We start from the raw sequence: 21,691 nt of genomic DNA, 5'->3' as shown, positions 1-21,691 counted from the left end.
CCCAGCTCCCTGTGCAGCCCCAGCCTCTCGCTGCTGGGGTGGGCTGAGGAGCAGAGAAGGCTCTGGGTGAGACCTGCTTAGTGCTGAAGGAAGCATCTCTGAGTTATCAGCAGTGGTTCAAGCACAAATCCAAACCACAGCTCTGTACCAGCTGCTAGGATGAAAATGGCCTCAGCCCAGAGCAGGGTGCTCTTAGAGGGAATTGCAGCTCTCTCAGTCAGAGCAGGGAAACTTGGCTGTGCAGACAAAGCTGCTTGATCTTGCTTTCCAACCATCCATCCACAGCCAGGGTGGCATTCCAGCTTCAGAATTTTGTGGTGGTTGTTCCTTTTGGCCCCTGAGATTCAAGGATCTGGTGTTAATTAGTAAGCTAAATATTTGACTTGTATTCATGATGAATTCATTTATGCTTAAACATTCTCAGGAGCATGTAACTGTGCACTTCTGCTGGGGCTTCCAGGTATCACTCATCTGACAAGGCTCTTGTGATCCACACAGTAGCTCTGATGCAAATGAGATGTATTTGAGTGCTCTAGCTCAGAATTAGGATAGAGACATTGTGGTAACCATCAAGCTATCTCTGTACATGGGAAAATACAGACCTGACAGAGGTGTGGAGGAATTGTTTGCTGGTTCACTCTAGCAGCCACACTGCTTTCCATCATTTCAGTTCAGTGAAAAGAATGTTACAAAAGCTTAAATTAAAAAGATGCAAGTTGTCTCATTGCTTCCTTTCTTGCAGCCCTGGCCTGTGAAGATCTTACAGAATGTCTGTCCCCATCTGATTCTCTCCCCCTGCTTGTCACTACCCCATCTTGCAGTTCTTGTTGTCTTTGGTGCCAGTTTCTGCTGTCATGGTACCATCTCTGCCCCTGATGCTGCTGTATCACTGCCTTAAAATACAGTGGGAATTCAGCTTGATACTGCATTGGTGCAAAACACCATTAGCTCAGATAATCTTATTTTAGATGATCCTGCTTTAGAGAGGTATTTGTGTCTGGAATCCCAGAGAAGTGGGATCCCTTTTTAGTAGTTGCTCATGCTAGAGCAAAAGGTCAGGAGTTGCCCTTGGGACAGAAATGGCTCAGGAACTGCCCTGGGCACATGGATGATCTCCCTTGGCTCCAGGAATTCTCCATGTGCTTCAAGACCATTGCACTTCAGGAGCTGCCTAATTTGAGGCTCTAGAGAGAGCAGAGCAGGCATAGTAGGAGGTTTTCTTTAGGGTAGAAGAAGGGAGGGAAATAAAACCATCAAACTTCCCACAGAGCTCCCTCTGCAAGCACAGAGGCTGCCTCTGGCCTTCCCTGATCAGGAGCCAGGATGGGCTCTGAACTGCAGAAATGCCCAGGGCAGTGGGAACTCAGGGTGAGCCTGGCAGACACTGTGTTTCAACTGGAAAGGAGCTGGCCTTGTTTTTATTTGTTGTGTGTACAGGCAGCAGATACTGACAAATAGGCTTTGGGACTTCACATGAAGAGAGATTTCCTGAGCTTCCTGCCAAAGGCAGCTTCTGAGACCACAAAGCCTGTGTTTTATTTGCTTCTTTATAGCCAAAAGATGGCTGGCTGGTTTTATGGGATTTTGATCTTCAGAGAAAAATTGTAACAGTTTCTCCCAGCATTTTCTGTTTTCCTCTCTTTTTAATTTTTTTTTTAAATTTTTTAAGTGCACTTTGAATTCTAGGCCATTACATGTCTTTGTTATCTTTTGTCCTGAGAAGTTTCATTGTATCTGAAGATTTTTTCCCTCCATCTTTAACCAAAAGTTGAAGGATAAGTGACTGTTTAGAAAAAACCTTAAAAAAAGGGAAAGTTTTAGATGTAGCCTGAAGTTCCATGTTTCATTTCTGGTGTTCAGTTCTCTATTGTTACAGCCTCATTTTTCCTGCAATAGTCAGACAGCTTAATTTGGTGAAAATGCCTCCAGAGGTGATATTTAACCCTCCCACAGGGCTCATGAAGCTTTGCAGGAGTTCAGTGTGACCATGGTGATTCCACAGGTGAAGAAGCTCATGGCTGAGTGATAAATAACCTGGTTCTTGTTAGAAATCCAGTAATTTCCTGAAAGAGCCAGGAAAACCAGTGAATTTACCCAAATCCCAGCCCAATAGTCTCCATCTGCTAGAATAGGTTTAGAAGACAAGCTCTGTCTCATAGATTTTGCTGTCTTTTACTTGTCACCTTCAGAATTTGCAGATATTGACCATTTCCATGAAGTTTTCTCAGGCTCACAGACTTTCAGCCCCTATAGAGCATGTTGAAGCCAGCTGATGGCAAACCTCTCCTTTGCCACCTTCTGCTGATCCCTACAGAGCAGCCCATAGACCCCCAGGGCTCTGCACACCCCAGGTCACATCCCAGTCATCGAAATTTATGCTTGAAGGCTCCAGGGGAAACAAAATTAATTAGGAATTTGGAGAGGGGGTAAAAAGCACATACACAAGCTAGAAAACAGTGGCTAAATATGCCCACCACCAAATCTGGGATGGAAGATTACACTCACTTGTGGAATTTACCACTTGGAGAGGCAGAGACCGTGAGCTTGACTTTTATTCCCATACTTGACTCTCTGACACCTTGACTCTGCTGGCATGAGGCTTGTCTGCTGTTCAGTGAGAGTGGTTGACATTTCCTGTTGCTTTGCCTTGAGACCATTTCCAGAGGCAGTGATGCTCTCTGGGAGCAGCTCCCAGCTGGCAAAGGCAGCCTTGGTTACATCCCTGATGGTTTTTAAATGCATGTTCCTCCTCCTCCACAGCTACTTCAAATGTATCCCTGTCAAGTGGATCTGAGGGTGTCTCCTGCTGCTGGCAAATGGTTCCTTTAGTGTGGTTGCTGGAAAGCTTTGCTATTCCTTTTCTTCTTTTTAGGAAGAGTGGGAGAAGATCCTCATTCCAGCTGTTTCCTGAAATTTCCCCAGTGTGTTGGTGTGAAGAAAAAGAATTACTACATGGGAAAAGCTTACTTCTATGCTAATGCCAAGTGGTGGAATTTAACTGGGTCATTTAATGGCTATTCCTTTAAAATGGAGACAGTCTGGGGCCAAAATCTTGCTGTGGCTTAGATCATGATTTTGTTAGAGCCAGTCTTGATTTGGGCAAATTTCTGTCACATTTCTCTGCAAATGCACTGTAAAATCTGTGATAAATTATTCTTAGGGATGGGCTATCAAGAACCATTTTCCTTGGCTTTTGGCCAGCAGGTAGGTATTTGCTGTATTGTCTGAGCTGATGCAAACTTGCAGCAGAGATCTTGCACAGACAGCAGCTACCCAAGATCATGCTAATAAGAACAGCAGAGTAATTAGGGGCAGGAGGACAGCTTGAAGTGGCACCAAACCAACTTAATCTGTCTGGCATTGGTGCCAAGTATTGCAAAGCTCTGGGACTTCACTTTGGCCTCCTGAGCTGAGTACAAACCAAAGCTGCCCTGCTGCTGGCACCTGCTTCAGGTTTACAGTCAGTCCCCACATGCAGGGACACAATTCCCCAGTGCTGAACCAACAAATGGCAGCAGTGCAGGGAGTCTGGGGAGGTGGGGCAGCAGTGCAGGGGACAGAGGAATTGACTCTGAGTTTCTGGACTGGGAACAGAGTGCTTATGAATTTTTCCCATTTACCCTTCCCCCTTCTTATCCTCTTGCCTTCTCACACAATTACAGAATGAGTCTGTGTGACTGTATGAAAGGCATTTCCTCCTCTTACTTTTTTTTTTTTTTAAAGTCTGCTTCAGCCCACCAGCTGCTTTCCATTAGTGTTGCACACACACTCACTAGGAGGGCAGGACATAATGCTTCAGGCACTGTTGAACAGCAGAAATCCTTCAGAATTGCTGTCAGGCAGAGCCTTCTCAAGGCAGATTGTAGCAAACAGGAGTTCAGCACATTGGGACCTGTCTTCTGGAGAGTCTTCACAGAGGAGCCAAGGTGTGGGGACAGAGGGGGTTGGGGGCATTGTCTGAATGCAAGGTGAGAGCTGGGAACAGATCTCTCCATGTGCATGGTTGTTCTCTGGATATCTTGTCAGGGTTAGGAGCTGAATGTTGTCTGTTGCTATGGGGAATTATGACTCCCTGCTTGATTCTGGGAGGATATTTTATTGATATTAAATATTATCCAGATGCTTATCCAGACTTCCTAGTGGGTGCTACTGCTGTATTTATTATTTGTGATCCTTGGACAAGGACCTTAAACCTTCTTGAACTAGCTCTCCTTCAGTGAAAATTACAAGATCAATATTCTAAAACTTTATAAACTCTTCCCCTCCCCATTACCAGTGGAGAGAGTAGCAAGAATCCTGGTGTAAACTCCTGTTTGTGCTAATCTTTTACACCTACATTAAAGAGTCATGGGAGGGACCCCATGGGAGGGACCCCATGGGAGACACCAGCTAGGGGCTGGCAAAAATCCCTGGGAATTCCATCCTAGGAGCACTCCATTGTAGAAGAGCACAGTGGGATCAGCTGTACAAGGTCAGATCCTGGCTCCCCCTCTCCTGTTGGATTGCACCCTGTTTCAACAAAGCTGTTTTGTTGAATCCCACACTGTTCAGCATTTTCTGTGACCGTGGGCCTTGAGTGCAGGTCACTCATCTCATGGAGAGCAAAGGGAGCTTTGGTTGCTGAGTTTCTGATATGCTCAAGGGATGTGAAAATTGAATAGAAATCTGGCTGGCTTTGCTATTGCTATGATTGACTCTGAAATCCTGTTCAGTGAAGTTGCAGAGGATAAACTTTACTTCACTTAGCTGTTATTGGATTAATGAGTTCATTGATAGCTTGTTGGGCTCCCTGAGAGAAAAGCCATCAACCACATTTTGTCAGAACCAAGTCCTCTAATGTGCTTTAATAAGAGAGAACAAAATTTAATCTCTCATTCACCTTTTGCTGCAGAATGTAATCTGAATATTAAACCATCCTGCATTCTGTGGGGTTTTTTTGAACCTTGGTTTTCAGGAGAAATAGAGGGGCTTTCTCTGAGGTCCTGCAGTAGCTTGAAGTGTGTTCTGGGGGAGGCTGGCTGCAGGGTGCTGACCTGGAGGACCAGATGAGGTCCACAGGCTTCATTTTCCTGTGCTGATGCCTCTTGCTGTGGAAAGTGTGTGTCCTGAAATCTGGACCATAAGCTTGATTTCAAATAATTTTTGTAGCATGGAGGAAATTGGTCTTTAAAAGCCCCAGGCAAAAATTTCACCTCTTTCTCTTGGCTGCTTGCCACTGTCTGTCTTCTATAGGCCATGAAGATGCTAACTGAATGCAGTGCCTTGCATTCTTGAGGCTTTATTTCCTCAAGCATTTATTTGATAAGAAAGAGGCTGTTCAGGGTTCAGCATCTCCTTTGATCTCTCTGTCATAAGGCCTTGTGGAATGCTGATGCAGAACCATGGACTGAAGCTGAAGAAGCACTGAAGGTGGGCTGGGAGCTTGCCTGCTGTGCAATTTCCAAGTCTTCTGCTCCACTGGAGAGCCAGCAAGGAGGCTGTGTCCTTTTCTGAGGCTGAGCAGAGAGCAATTCTCTTGAACCTTTGTTAAATTCAGGAAACTTGAGACCTGTACAAAGCTAACTTCCCAGGAGTCCTTAAATACACAAACCAAGCAGTGAAAGGGAATTGTCTTTTATTCATTTGGTGAGATTCTCTCACCCCTTACCCCCCATGTACATATTGAGTCATGTGCTCAGCTCAGCAAAGCAAATGGTCAGAGCACCATCCTGGAACTTTATTTCTCTTGCCCTATCACTGCCCTCCCATAGAGAACTCCAAATATTTGTCCACTTGGTTCAGTTTGCAAAGGGGAGACAAGGACACTTCTCCTGCTCCTGGAGATTTCTCATTACTTTTCAGAGTCATTAGTTCCTGTAATGAGTTGAAGGGCTCTGAGTGAATGCAGCACAGTGGGGTTATCAATGGAAATGTTATGTGGGATAGCAGAGAGAGCCTAGATCTAAACATCAAACCAAGTGAGGGTAGCGGTGACTGCTAAGTTCCATTCTCTGTTTTAAAGGTGAAGCAAATCCTGCAACTTTATAGGGGTTTAATTGCTTTAAAGCACACCCTAGCAATGAGAATAGGGTGTAATAATGTCAATATTATTTTTGTGATTGCATCTACATAGGAAGCCACTCTTTGCAAGTAATTAATTAATTCACATTTGTGGTAATCCAGCCCATCATGCTGTGCAGGGAGAGGCAAAAGCTGTGCTTTTGGTAAACTTTCAGTCTTTTCCATGGCCCTGCATAGGAATTGATGCAGTGGATTTACTGGCCATGGCTGGATCTTGCTTTTGAGGGGTGTGGCAGAGATTCAACATCTTGTGTGCCCTGTAGCTCTGCAGCAGGAGGTCTGTGCACATGCAGGGATTGCAAAAACTGTTAGAGAGAGGACTAAGAACATATTAGAAAGGTGTAGACTGGGGAAATGTCCCCATTGTTCCACACTGAGGAGAAGTCTCCTGCATTCCTGTGCAAGCATCTCCTCCCAGCTGTCCTGGGGCACCTCAGGAGTATCAGAAATATGCTCTAAAGGCCATTTATTTAACCTGATATTTTTATCACTGAAAATCGATACACAGACAGTATTTGTTTAAAACTTTGTCTCTAATGGTGTAATGCTCTGGGAGAGCTCACAGGGGGTCAGTACAGCTGATTGCACTGGATGTACAGGGTATTGATACATCCTGACACTGTGTCTGTCTGCTGTTATTAAGGCCTGGCAGTGGTGGATGTCTGGAGGTTTTATTGGTTAATGCCTGTGCACTCATGTGTACTTGGATTGATGGGGTTTTGTCCTTTTTCTCCATTACACTGACCTCCAGGCTAGGGCTTGTGGCTCAGAACATTTGCTAACTGTTCTCTGTAAAGTACAACTCACTGCCACCAGAATTTGAAGTCTAAATGTCACCTAATTGCTAACTTTCCTCCAGGTTTGTCATCAGGTTTTCAATGATGGAACCCCCACTTTGCTGGTGGAATATATACACCATATATTATACAGGTTTTTTCCTGTAATTCAGCTACTTCAGCTAACTCAGAGCTTGAGAAAATCTGTAATGTTCAGGTCACTGGAAAAAGATGATGAGGTCCTAAATGGGGCACCTCTGTAGTTGACATTTGAGCTCCATGTGCCCCAGAGAACTCAACTATAAAATTGAGTTAATGCTGGAGCTGATTTGACTGTGAAGAAGCTGCCTCAGAGCTGAACTGATTTGCAGTTGTAGCTCTACTTGTATAAAAGATATACCAGTTGGAAATATATGAGTTACAATAAACACTGCAGTCAAAATATCTTCAAGGGCTGGAAGGATTCTGAGTGAGCAGCTGAGATGATTGAGTTAAATAAATGTTGAACTGATGCAAACAAATCTGGATCTGAAAGCATCAATTTTCTCTTGCTTTGGTTGAACTGAAGGTAGAAAAGCAGAAGTTAGAGGTCTAAATGAGCCAAATTCCAGGTCCACTCACATTCTGTGAAAATAAACTCCAGTCTGGAGACTTGTCAGTTTGTCCTTGTAAATTTGTTGAATGCTTTCTCAATATTTTATTTCAAATGCATTTCCCTTTACCTCAGAAAAATCTAATTCAGTGTGCATGGTGTATAAAGTTGAGAGGAAAAATTGGAACCATTTTAATATAAAGAAGGAGTCTATAAGAAAGTCTACTGATGACTGCTTTAAAGAAAGTATGTAGGAAATGCAAACATTTTCATAGATAATTGATGAGAAAAGGGGAAAAAAGGATAAAAGTTGAATGGTTATGATCATCCTGAAGAAAACTTGGAAATCTTATTTTTTATTGCTTGTCAATATTGTCTGGCAATTGTTTCAAGAACAACCTCAGTGCATCTCAGTTAGGAGAGGTGTAATCAGTCCTGGTTGTTGCAATGACTTTTTCATTGGTTTTTAACAAGCAGAAGTGAGATTATTTGGAACTAGACTGTGTTGATGCTCTCCTGTGCCCAGTGCTCCCAGGGGATCTGTTTGACTGCACTTTGCTTCTCTTTTGTACCTCCCCAATTCCTCCCCAGAGCTCAGCAGCTTTACAGTTGCCATGTCTGTGTGGTGAGTGCAGGGAATGCTTTACTCCATGGCCTCTTTTGTCACAGGAGCCCTCCTGTTTCACCTCCATGAGCTGCTCCTTTCTTTTCTCTGACAGACACCTCTGCCTCTGGGTTTGTGCACTTTATCTTTTAAGGCTGTCTGAAGATGTGGGCTCATAGAAAGGTCCCAGTGCTTTTGGGCATGACAGATTTTAGAGTATGTGGGTGATGTAGAAGAAATGGAAGAGTTTAGTGATTGGCCAAACTGGTACTGAATCACAGTCTTGTTTGCTGTTGAGATATTTGACTTGGCTGTATTGTTACACCACTTAAATGTGGCAAATTGTTAGATGTGCTCTATGCAGAAAAGAGATCAGGATTTGGTTGTAAAGATTCTTACTCTTTGAGTCCTGACAGCATATGGGAACCTCTACTTACATAAAAGCATCACTGAGGTACCTTCCATAACCAAGGACAGTGTTCATGAGCTGCCCTGCTAAACTGTCACACTTCCATTGTTGCTTGACATTTGTAACTCCTGTGGTCTGCTGCTTCATTCCTTTGTCTGTGACAGACACCCCTTTGGAAAATACAAAGTGGAGCCAGTTACCACTGAATGATGTTAAAACTAGGCTGGACTTCTGTTTTCATCAGGGAGGAAGATGATGCCATCAGCTAATTTGGTTGATCAATAGCCCTGCTGGCGATAAGGTTTCAGAGCTTGTGGTTAAAAGCTGATTGCGCTGCATCCAAAATAAATTTGATCTATTGGTTTCCACAAATGTAGCATAGCCTGGAATGATGTTTCAGTGCTGATGCTTAACTGGTTTTAATAATGATGACAGACTAGACTGGTGCCTGCTGTGAGCACACTGTGATGCATGAACCCTGGGCAGCTGAGCACTTACTTCTGCTTTTTACAGTAGTGTGGAGCTGTCACTCCCCAGCACAGGTTCATCATTCTAAGACTGGGAAGCATTACAGTGTTTGCTGAGCAAGGGTAATGGCATCTTTCCTGAAAGCAAGCGCTGATTCTGGACTCCTAGCAAGACAGAGGTGCTGGCAATGATTAGACTGGATTGTTAGTTGTGGCTGGAGAAGTAAGTGTCACTGAAAAAATGAAAAGTTCTGTGGCCAAAGTGCCCAAAAGTGTGCAAGGCGTGGTTCTGATAGCCATTTGGGCATGTAGTTTTAGAAAAGATTCAGCTGTGTTGTTTCTTCATGCTGGGTGGGACCATATTCTGCTGGGGAGATGGACTAAAATTAAACTGATGCTTTCATCTCTGTTTCAGTGACTATATAATGGCCACGAGGCCCACAGAGGTCACACAGTCACCTGGAGACACAGTGGAAGAGTGCACAGGTAAGCAGCTGTTCTCTGAATGTACACCTGATTTGGAAGATTTGTTTTCTTCAATTACTCAGGTCTGTAGTGATCTGTTTTGCAGTGTTGTTTCCTGAGGGTTTCTTTTGTAGTGTAAAGAAAATTCTGTGTGTCTCTGTCAGCTATGAGTATAATGGAAAAGATGATTTAATGTGCAATACTGGAGTGACATATCCTGTTGGAGGATATTCCTTTTGATTCTGACCTGGATTTTAAAAGCAGGATGTTAGAGCTTGAAGGGCTGATTGTTGTGCCTGCACTGATGGATCCTGCAGAGGTGGGAGCTGAGCCTGTTAAAAATCCTCTGTCTGTGGGAGCTGTATCTGACCCCCAGCAGCCTCTCTCTGCCTCTGGCCACAGGCAGACATTTGTTACTTATTCTTTAATCTGTGGCATGGTCTGATGCAGTGTGAAGGAATTGAATAACAGGCAAGAAAGTAAAATATCTTACTTATGCCAGACTTGTTTACATTAAAGGATATCCCCTTTGCCAGTTTGAATATGAGGAATAGCATCATGTCTGAAGCATCTCTGGAGAAGTGGCTGTCACACCATTGGATTTTTCTCTTTTTCCTTTGGCTAATGTTTTGCAATAATCTTAAGTGTTTGTGTTTTAAAGGTCATCTTGCTTTATCCTTTAGAAATATATTTGCCACTATCAAAATATTGTTAGAAGAGATAAGCAAATGGCAAAGTGACTGTTAGTTGAACTCTGCTTGGCAGATGGATAGAGGTGAAGAAAGTGCAATGATAGATGCTCAGCACTCTCTGGTTTCTTAGATTTATAATCTAGTTTGTCACACAGTCGGGTGCTATCCCAGCAATCTGGTAAGCTTGTGTGAAGCCCATGCATGAAAATTTTGTACTCAGGTTTGCTAAAAGATTCAGAAAAGAGATCAAATTCTCACCTGGGTGATAGGAAAAGCAGGACATGGCTCATGATCTGAAGTGTTGGCTCTAAATCCACCAGGAATATTTCTGACCCTAAATGAACAACATTTTTAAATAGTTAAAGGCTGCTGTGCTGTTGTCAAGGAGTTCAGGAGACACTTGGCTGGACCTGGACAAAGCCATTTTAGATCTTCTGTTTACTTCCAAAGGTAATGAAGGATTGCCTCACCTCTCCCTCTCCATAATTAGCTGACGATGTAAAGGCTCTGGGAGGGTGAAATCCCCACCTTCACAGTCCAGTCAGTTACACTGATTTATGGAGGTTTGCCTTGTTGTTTGTAGTGCAAGGCTCCCATGCATGCTGCTCCTTCTCTGGGGCAGGAACCAAAACCTGCCAGCAACCAATGTTGGTGGTACTGAATTCCATGACTTTATTGCCTGTCTGCCAATATCTGGTATTTGCATGAAGCTAGAATCATGACAATTTCTGAGAATCTTATCTATCGGTTGGGATTTTTTCTAGGTGTTCTTAATGTTGAAACTATCTAGTCCTTGGATTTGAGGGAAACAAAAGATAGAAAATATCAGATAGAAAATATCAGAAAACTGACTGCACCCTAGGAAGTCAGAGACCATAGGAGATCCCCAAATGAATGGTTTAATTTGAATATGATCACTGACCTCTCAAATCAGATGTTCTCTATGCTTTTTGTAGTTTCAATTTTTTGCACTGGAAGAAGCAACCTTTTCTTTTATCTTATTATAGGGAAAAACTATTCAATGAGTAGAAACTCCTGAGTTAATTTTCTCTGTGCACAGGAGACCAATGAAACAAGCAATACACTTACAGTAAAATATACAGAATCCACAGACTTTACAGAGAAAGGAAAATGCTTATTCCTACTTCTTTTCTGTTATAGTTGGCTAAAACATAGCATAAGCAACTAATTTTTGGGAAGGCTTTTCCTTTTTAGGGCAGTAACCTAGAAATTTAGTATTTTATTTTTAATGCCATAAAACAAGATTGGCAACCATAATATTTCAAAAATCACCAGTGGATGAAGGGGAAATAGGCATAGTTGTTTGAGCTTGGGTTTTTGTTATGCAATGGTTTTTCTCCCATTTTAAGTATTAAGGTCCTCTTGTATTTTATTAGTCCAAGTACCAATTTATTGTGATGTTGGGCTGTTTCACAGTGCACTGGAATGTAGGCACCTTTAGCTTAAAGGTGGCATCCTTTTAGTGGTGTGCAAAACCAGAGCACAGCTGTTCCCAGCAGGAAGCAAACAAGAGCATTGTCTTTCTGAGCCATGTCTGTTTTGCTAAGTGCTCTCTCACTGAACAGTCCCACAGCTTTCATCTGCACCCAGCACTGAGTGCCCAGCAGTGATTTGATCTTTTTTTACATAAAAATATGGCAAGTGCCAGTCTCTGGAACTGCAGGGAAACTTGCTGTCCTCTCATTCATCTGAGGCAAGTGAATGTTTGCAGCTGAGCAGAGCATGGTTGAAGAGGAGTTATTGCTGGAGGGGATGTACCCCACACAGCAGTAATAAATTAGAGTCCAGAGGAGGCACTGAAGTGACTGATGTGTCTGCATCAGATCCTCTCTGTTACACAATGGTCCAAGTGCTGTCCCATGCCAGCTGGGGATTGCTCACTGGCAGTGTTTGGAAATCCTTTCTGCAGCCTCCATTCTGCAGTTAGCACCACTTCTGACTAGAAAAGTATTTGGAGTAGTACCTTGGCAATGTTTGCTTTTGTGGCAAGACTTATGTCTGTTTCTCTCAAGCATCCTTAGGATCACTTGCTGTTGTGTGGTGGGCTTTTTGTTTTGTTTTGTTTTGGTTTGGTTTTTTTTAATGCTCTCCTGGTTCTCTGGAAATGCCAACATCTAATTAAGCTCATCAATAATGCCTGCACTAGAATCCAGCTTGCTTTCTGTCTCTACAGCTGACAGTTCACCAGTGTACATGACCAATATACATGTCCTTGTTTCTCATTTAGATAGATTTTGAGTTGCAGAGCTCTTTGCCTGTCTCAAGTTTGCCATTTCATTCTTTGAGTCATTGGCTGTGTTAGCAGTCATTGCAGAATTGATAATTTTGGGGAACTGCTTCCATTAAACTCGTTAAACTTTAGTTTTGCCTATCTAAGGTAAACCAGATCAGCTTTGACAAGTTTCCTGGAAGAATACCACACAGATTGTCTAGTTGTGGACAGGAAAGACAGGAATGGTCAGGATGTGTTTCCAAAGGCTCTGAGGCACACTATCAATGCCTGTTTTACTGGAGAGGCTCTGGGTGCTTGCTGACCTGTCCTCTCCTGCCATTCTTGCTCCAGCTGCAGCACGAAGCTCATTGAACCCTCTGGGAGTCTTAACAAATCCCAAACCCTTGGGATTAGCTCTGGGCCACAGCAATAAATACAACCTGTGTGTTTTCTGTGGCTGTCTCATTCATTTATTGCCTGGTAAGCAGCAGTGGAAGGTTAAAAGGCCTTCCACTGATAAACCCTCCCCAGAGCAGCCACATCCCATTGTTATTGTGGGACTGCAGTGAGGTCTCACTTTCCATGGTTTGAAAGATGCTTTGGTCTCAGGAGCAGCCCAGGTCACTTGGACAGCAGCTGCAGGTCTCTGGGGGCTCTGCACAGGGGTAGCTGTGTCACCAGGCGTGGGGACACTGTGGCAATGTCCTGACACATGGTGCTGGCACTGGGCTGAGGAGCAGGGAGGCGACAGGGGGAGTAGATCTCAGTATCATTGTTTGTTTCTCAAAGTGGCCACTGTCTGCTGCAGCTGTGTGGTGGCACTTTCAGCCCAGATAAGGCCCATTGGCAGGGATCCCTGCACGTACAGGGCACACGTTGAGACAGAGCATCACCAACTAAATCATTGCTGGGAGAGAAAATAATTGTCTTGAAAGAATGCCCTGCTTATGAAGGAATCCTCCAGCTGTGGGCATGTGTTATGCCAACTGCTGTAATGTATTATTTGAACAATGAAGCTGGCTCAGATATGCAATGATGTTATTGCTCTGAGTGTGTATTTAAGTCAATCACAGGGGTCTTAGCACAATAGTTTGGCCCAAACCAGTCAAAGTGACCCTCAGTGCAAGGGTCAGGGACAAAATGCAGGACTTGTGTGCTGAAAGAAAATATACATAAGAATGTTGAAGTATCTTAGCTCTTATTAAAAATAAAAGATCAGTGATGTTTCATGCTGGGTTTTATTTTTGGGGTTTTTTTTTTTGTATTTTCATTTGGACTATGGAAAATCTGAAACCAAATTAACAGTTTTCCAATTGTGTTCTTAGGGCTGCTCTGTTTGGGGCTCTCATGTCCTGCAAGACAATGTCTTAATTTAAGTTTGCTTCTTTGTCCCTGGAGGGGTTGTTGATTTTATTTTGGGACAGTTGTTTAATGTGGAAAGAGATATTTTGGTTTTGGAGTTTATAAATTCCTTTTCCAGTTTCAATCTTTTTGCCAATGTTGAATGTCCTTTACGTGCTGTCTCCTTAGAGCACTGAATAAAGAATAAGCAGAACTAAACCAAACTAAGTAAAGAACATTAATATTTAAAGACATTGACAGCAATTTTTATTGAAGACACACCAGGCATGATCACTGTTCAGTTGTAGATAGATACATTCTCTATATAAAGTATGTTTTTGCATAGACTGGAACCTAGGTAGGCACCACTATTGTCAGCTTAATGCCAGTGTTGCTCTATAGGAACCAAATGTAATAATTGAAGCCTCACCTTTCACTGGACTCCAGCACTGAATTATTTACAGAGGAGCTGACTGAAACTGAATGGGCTGCTCTAGCTTTGAGCCTTCCTCCAGGATTTAAGAGATAACATTACCCAAGTTAAGCAATACTACCAACTTTCACAAATTTTCTTTTTTTTTTGCCATGTTGCAGGAAAGAAAAAATCCAAATTTCAGACTTTCAAGAACTTCTTTGCCAAGAAGAAAAGGAAAGAACCTCCACCTCCCAGGGGAGAGAGTAATTTAAAACCTTGCCAGTCCAGCAGCGATGTCAGCATCGCTGTGCTCAACACTGCTGCACTTCATTCACCGGGGGAGGCTGGGTAAGCTGCCAGGGAAGGAAAATAAATAAAAGTGGACCTCTCACAGCAGTAGGATGAAAGCATGAGTTGGCCCCTTAGGAGCAGCCTCTGTCCAAATTTGTGCAAAACAAGCCCTAATGCTGATGAAGGAATTCCAGGAATTTCCTCTTTCTTTGCTAGAGCTCGAAGAGTCAGCCTGGAAAGGAGGGGGAGGGCAGAGGGGCAGGGTGATCCAACCTCTTAGCCTAAGAGTGCAGCATAAATATACATATACATATACATATACACAGCCTGGAATTACAGAGGAATGTAGATTTGCACATAAGAGGCTGATCTGTACTAAAGCTGCAGTTAATTCTATATTTAATCCTGTGCTTTTTTTTTTTTTTAATGCTGGTGACTGCCAGAAGAAAATACAGTAATTCTCTTGCCAATACATCTGATACATATGCAGAGAGAGAAAAAGACAGAGATCTTGTACTGGCAGTCTCAAGAATAAGGAGACCTCAGCCCTTATGGGTAAAGAATTCCCCAGATGGAAAGGCAAATACATCCTAATGCACATGCATTCTTTGCAATAAATAAAATATGCCAGCTAATAGTGAACATACATTGCAGTAAATAAAAGCTGTATGACTGTTTTTCTTAATGCAGTAAAATTATGTCTTGCCCATATGGAGTACTTCTCATGCTGAAAAGGACTATAAAATCAAACATAAAAGGATGGGATGGCTTCATTAATGATGAAATAAGGCAAGTGCCTTGCTTGTGTGTAGAGCTGCTGTCCTGTAGACTTACAGAGACATTAACCATGATGTATAATGGGAGGAAGCACAAACTCTGACCTGTGCTGTGAGAGAAACAGCTCTGATTGCCTTCAACACCACATAAACTTAGAGCAAATTTATTTTACCCTGCTGTGAGGCTGTGTATAACTGCAGACTGACTGACTACACCTTTGGGGCAGCAGAAGGGTTAGTCCAGCAACTCGGGGAGGTGTCTCTGGAGATGTGAAGAAGGGGGATGCAGGAGGAAAAAGAGTTATTAGTTTGAGGTTTTTTAATGTAGTGCATTTACTTAATGAATGTTCACAGTCTTTCTCAGCTCCTAAATAAAGAGAGAATCTATGGTTAGGCAAAGAGCCTATTTGACTTCCTTGCAGAGGAGCTTTGACATACTGAGTTTCTCATGACAGAGCTGTGTTTTCCCCAGAGCCAAATTTTCAGAGGCAAAGCATTGCCTGTGCAGCATCTGAGCCAGGGAATCCATGTAATTTGTATTTATTAATAATAGTCTCATGGCCAAAAATGAGAAAATATTCTATGATGCTTTTCAGTTCAAGACTGGGATGAAATCCTGGTAGAGGCTATCCTTGTTGTCTTTTGGGCAAAGTAATGTGCAAATAGTACCTGCCTATGCTGGTGGGACTTGGTTCATAAATGATTTGGAGCCTTCCTTGTTGTGCCACTCAAGTGCAAAATTTGCTCTGCATAACTTAATAGCCCAAGCCAAATCAATCTCAGTTAATTACAACTCAGTTAACAGCTGCTGTGGGAACTCATCATTGCTTCACTGGGCTGAGCACCCAATGAGCACAGGAACAGAGCAGGAATGCCTTACCTAGGCACTCTAACCTGGCCATTGATGGTCTGTAACTGTAGCCATGGGCACTTGTCCCATCTACATTTTTTAATACACTTGGGATCTGATCATATTTAGGATGTGGGTGAATTAAACTGGTTTCATTGCTGAACATGAGAGGATTTGAGTCAAGTTTGTTAATATATCGAAGTCAAATTTTCTGCTCACATTTACAAGAAGGGGAAAAAGCAATCCACCATCTTTGGCAGGTATGCAAGCACACAGCAGGCTGCAAAAGCTGTATCCTGAATGTCTCATGTTAGCCACACTGCCACCAAAGGAGGACAGGGGACTCCTATTGTCCTTTCTGCACCTTTCTTAGGGTGGTTTGCATCCACTTCACTCCTAACATGGGACATAATCACACTGGACTCCCTCTCTAGTCAGCAAACTGAGCTGTGTGTTCAATGCAGATGCTGAGTGCATTGCAAAGGGACATCTGCATTTCATCAAATGTGTTCCTGCTCTCTTCTGAGTACAAAAGAAGCAAACAGTGACTGTCTTAAACATGCACAAATCTGAAGTGAAGCATGATGCATCCCACTCTGGCCTCTTTATCCTCCTCCCTCTGCCCTGGTGGTGTGGGGATGTACCCAGTGCATGACCACCCATCTTCCTTCCATTCCAGGCCCAAGGGTAGCATGGGGAACAAAGCCTTGTCCCATGACAGTGTCTTCATTTTGGAGTCTGCACCAGGAAATGTGACAGGGGATGTCTTGTCTCAGGAAAACAGACCTGGAAGAGTGAGAACTTTGCAGGTGAGGACATCATCCCCTCATCAGTAGTGCTGCTTTTTGTCAGCTGTCTCCCAGGAAAGTCTGCTGCTTGATTCCTTTTGCTGTGTGCCTTAGGATTTTGCTGACTGAAGTATCTAAAGCCAAATTTGCTACTTTTGGATCTACTCTGCCTCTTGGAAGCTGAATTTCTGAGCAGTCCTGGTGCTTTCAGCCTTGCCCAGGTCTCATAGTGTGTGATGTGAATCCAGTTCATGAACTCTTGGAAACTTTCTTTATTAAGTGTGTCTTCTTCCAATGGGATTTATCTTCTTTACTTCACAGCTACTGCTTTTGGGTTAAGGCCATTTATTTATACTGTAGTGCGTCCCTTACACTGTTATTCTTTAAATATTATTTGTGTTACTCTTTTTGGCAGTTCTGGCTCAGATGTTTTCTCTATTCATGGTAATGCCAGTGGCTGTGTAAGTATGTGGGATGATGGATATGTCAGGATGCTCTGACAGCTTTATTTATGTATTTATTCTCTTGATCCCTGCTAGCAAAAGATACTGTATTCTGCTGGGTCATTTCCTTTTTCCAAGGCAATACTGAACCCTCCTTGACAGCTCCCTTATGAACTGTTGGTTATATTAATTGCATTTCACTAACTGCCCAGCTTGGAACACTCAGATAAAAGTTTAAGGTTTTTCCAGAGACTGAATACAAATGGCTGATAAAGGAGCCAAAGGTCATTGAAATTCCTCCTTTGCTCAGTGTGAGCTTCATGTTGCAAAAGACAATTGAGTCACATGTTAAGTAATAGAAGATGCACAGAGGGACTTGTTCCTCTCTAAGGCTGCAAAACAGGCAAAGCTATTTTTTGTATAACTAAAGGAGTAGCAGAAGAAAACATGCTTGTATATTACAGAACATTGTTAGGGGGAAAAAAGCTCTTTTCATGCTGTTTGCAGTCCACTGTGCCCTCTCCCCATCCATCATGCTGCACAGTAATGTAATACTGCCAGCACTATTTTGGTAGCTCTGACAGACAGGCTTTTTCTGTGAGCTTGACTCTTGTCAGAATAAAAGCCAAGCACTAATAAAAGCAGTTACTTTCTTAGCAGTGTAAATTTACTTCTACCAGTAGAAGACAGAATGCAAATTCAGTTTCCCCCACACCACTTTGCTGTCTGCATGTAATAAATTTAATAAATCTAAGACAGGAAGTTGTGAAAAGAGACCAAAGCAAAATTGACTTTCTGTCTTTTCCTTCCCATTAAGTGCACACTTATGTTTTATGCCTTGTGTTGCACATATATCACTGTATTGCAATATATTGCCAAAAATTGCAAAAGGAAGCTGTTTGAATGGGGGATTGGTGTTCTAGACATTGTGCTACCCTGTGTGGCAGCTAGATCGATAGGAATTACATTGCAAATGAACCTTGCTAAATAAGAATTGCAGGTTTTTAGGTCTATTTTACAGAGGTGTAAATGACTGTATAGATTGCACGAAAACACAAAACTAGGCTTAAAATTACCCAATGTGGTTTAATAAGCAAAGAAACAGAAGAATTAAGTCTGCATGTTTATCTTGGGAATATTCTGTTGAGATGTTTTCAGTTGAAGGACAAAGTTTGTGTTCAGACCTTGTTTCTATTCCAGCTTTGTCACAGCTGACAGACTTAAGCCAAGAATTTTAGTAATGGTGTTTCCTGAGATCTGAACATTTTTAGTTTGAGGGAACATCTGGCTGCTTGTGAGCTTGCAGACTTTGTTGTATTTTTCTAGGGTCAGGGCCGGCCAGAGCATTCTTTTGTGAATCCTGGAAAAGAATCCCCACACTCCTTTACAAACAAAGTTGCTCCTGGCTGCTGTTACCATTCTTGCTGCAGACATGACCAGGATGTGATGGTGGGGGAAATTAACAAGGAATTCATTAGGATGGACCAGAAATGAAATTAATTTGGTATTGTATAAAAATTGTGACTCAGCTACTTGTGTGGCAGAGGGCTGTAACAAGCTTTCAAATTTGAAGAGTTTTATGAGGGAAAGGTGACTTCATAAACCTGGGATTAGAATGCTGATGGCAATACTTTGTGTGACTAAATACTTAAATTTATGTGACTAAATAATTAAATCTGTAATTTGAAAGTTTTTAATTTAAATTGAGTTAATATGTAGTAAATTTTCTGGAATGATGAAATTCCTGTCTCCTTTTGTTAAATTACTGAATAAAACTGGTTTTACTTTTAATTTTATACCAACACCAGTTTTAATGATGGGTCCTTGATGAATGTAGCTGGATAAAATTTTATTAATGGTTCTTTTCTATAAATGGTCTGTTACTTCAAGTTTTTGTGTTAACTAAAAGATTCTGCATGTCTAATAGGAGCATCTGGATTGCAATGTCCAGAACATCTTTAAATTGTACCATTGAAAGTTTATATTCTATATTTCAACCACAGCTTCAGTTGCAGAAGAATGTCAAACTTGGATCACCTCCTCTTGTTATAACTGGGAAAAAACTGGAAGATGCAGGTGCAGTTTCTGAAGATGATGGTTTACCTAGAAGCCCTCCTGAAATTTCAACCCTTCACGAAGTTCTGACAGATTCGCCAAACAAGGTATAATTGTCATGTCACCTTAGAGACCATCCATACAGACGGATAAAAGAAGACAAAATCTGTCTAGAAAAGGGGAAAACCATTTTGTGATAAAACATGATAGAACAGATCAGTTAGAACCAGAAGAAATTGCCTAGATGGATTGTGGACTTTTCACTCTGAGGTACACCTAGAAATTGACCCTACAAATACCCTTTCTGTGTACAATTTTCCATGCTTTTATGTAGACCAGGACTCTGACCTCTATCATTAGCAAATGTGTGGTTTCAGAATTCAGTGAACTTGTGAGAATTTGTAAATCTGATGATTTTAAAACAATAGCCCAAAATAACTTTATAGAATGTACTGCCTCCTGTGCTCAGCCTTCCTGGTGTATCTCAATGCAGGAGAAATCTCCCCTGCTTTATGTTTGATGCCAATGGAGAAATTAAACTCACTGTGTAAGGCAGGGACCCAGTGACCCTTCCTTTATTTTTCCTCTTGTGTTTTCTCATAATTAGCACTGGATATCCAACTCAAGATGATTCAGTGTGATACTTCCCTTGACTTACCCTCTTCCTCCTTTTATCCCACAGTCCTCCAACCCTGTTCAGCGTCATAGCTCTTTGAGTTTAGGCGGGACAGACAGTGAAGATGAACAGGTAAATAGCTCCTTTTCCTGATAATACACTTCCTTGAGATGGCATATGTGGAGTCTGTATGGAGCCAGTACAGTAATTTTATTTTTTTAAATTTATTCTGGGTACAATGTATCCTAGGAAACAATTCTTTAGGAGTCCAGAGTGAGGCAAATGATACTTTAAATGTACTTCTCAGGGTTTTCAATAAGAAATAAAGACAGGCAGAAATCTATTGGTAAGTGGGTTGTGTCAACAGCACAGAGGCAGCTCTGTGACAGTATCAATCTATAAAGTTACACAAAACATTGGAGCAGGCAAAGACTTCAATTCTGCTGCCATGTGCCAGGGCTCCCATATCAAACAATCACACCTTCCCATCAGCAGTGGCTTGTGAGCAATGCCCTCCATCTCTCTTATCATGGGAAATGATTGCAGGACCAGCCTTTCCTGATGGCAGGTATTCCACAGGAAAGGGTGGGTTTTAATTTGCAATTTTCTTTGGATGGTAAATGACCATGAGAAGCAGCAGGTTCTGCTCTCAGAACAACACAGTCCTTGACCAGATTGGAAAAATGTGCAGAGGTCATTTTTTTGATGTACCTTGACAGTTTTTGTAGATGAGATGTGGAGATATTTTCATGATCTTTAAAACTCCATCAGCAAGGTGTTTGAAACGCTGTGTTACATCCTAAGCTTAAACAAAACTAAACTGCAAATGCCAGGCACAGAGCAATGGCAGAGTGTCACCCAGCTTTATGAATGAAGCTTCTTTGGAATTTTGCAAGTGTTCCAGAAAGTTTGATCTGCATTTCAAAACAGTAGCAAAACCACTTAAACTTCACGTTTAGTGGGCTTTAGTGCAAACATTTCTGTAAACCCTTCATTTTGATTGCACAATCCTGGGTTACTGCTGTTCAGTTCCCCAGGGCAGCATTGCTGTGAGGATGAGATCCACAGCACTGTCTGGAAGGTGGTTCTGATATTCTGAAAAGCATTTGATTTTCCTAAAAGTTGATATTGAAAGAGAAAAGTGGCTATGGCAGCTTTCTTAGAGATAATGAGGAGCAGGCATCCGTGCTATTTCTGTGGCTTTTAAATAATGTATTTGTGCGGCGGGTCGCGTTACTGGGAAGAAGAGGCAGCTCTACGAACGGCAGCAGTGTCTCCTGCTGGTGTGTGCACAAACTGCAAACGCTTTGCAGATGGGATTGGGCTGGGGACGGGCTGAGGCTCTCCCTGCGGCAGAGACAGCGATTTCTCCTTCTGTGTTATGCACTGTGTGTTCAGCTGAACACACAGAAGCCAGTAATCTCTCTGCACAGATGACTTTAGGCATGCATTTTAAAATGAGGATTTATGTCCTAAACTAGAGCCATTTCAAGCTTCTGAAATGGAATGAGCTGACAAAGGAAATGTTCCAGAGATGTGGGGAAGTAAAGCAAAAGATACGGAGCCTTGTATTGCAAATCAAAGGCGACTCCGACAAAGGGGAGAGAATGATGAGGAGGACTCCAAAGATATCAGAGGGCTAATTAATTACTTTATTATACTGTATTATTTTATACATCTAAAACTGAATCTGCCAAGCACTCAACCCTGCACACAACTGCTCACACTGCACAGAATCTTGTGGCTGTCAGTGACAGTCCCAACACACACACACACACCTGGCCCTGATAGGCCAAGGAAACAAAACACCATCACCGT

The 21,691-nt window shown here is 42.4% G+C and overlaps 1 protein-coding gene across 1 annotated transcript in view; it reads left to right on the top strand.

Moving 5' to 3' along the window:
- Positions 1 to 21,691, top strand: part of KIAA1210 (KIAA1210 ortholog) — a 42,990-nt gene that overhangs the window by 6,647 nt on the left and 14,652 nt on the right. Inside the window, exons 3-7 of the mRNA XM_071442931.1 lie at positions 9,324 to 9,394; positions 14,234 to 14,402; positions 16,651 to 16,780; positions 19,206 to 19,364; positions 19,940 to 20,005. Coding sequence (XP_071299032.1) covers positions 9,324 to 9,394; positions 14,234 to 14,402; positions 16,651 to 16,780; positions 19,206 to 19,364; positions 19,940 to 20,005 — 595 coding nt within the window. The remainder of the gene's footprint in view (positions 1 to 9,323; positions 9,395 to 14,233; positions 14,403 to 16,650; positions 16,781 to 19,205; positions 19,365 to 19,939; positions 20,006 to 21,691) is intronic.

This window comes from Agelaius tricolor, unplaced genomic scaffold, assembly GCF_023055355.1.
Source record: "Agelaius tricolor isolate 1412-34295 unplaced genomic scaffold, bAgeTri1.0.p SCAF_17, whole genome shotgun sequence".
Taxonomy (NCBI): domain Eukaryota; kingdom Metazoa; phylum Chordata; class Aves; order Passeriformes; family Icteridae; genus Agelaius; species Agelaius tricolor.
The sequence above is the reverse complement of the archived record's forward strand: the minus strand, read 5'-3'. Positions and strand labels throughout refer to the sequence as shown.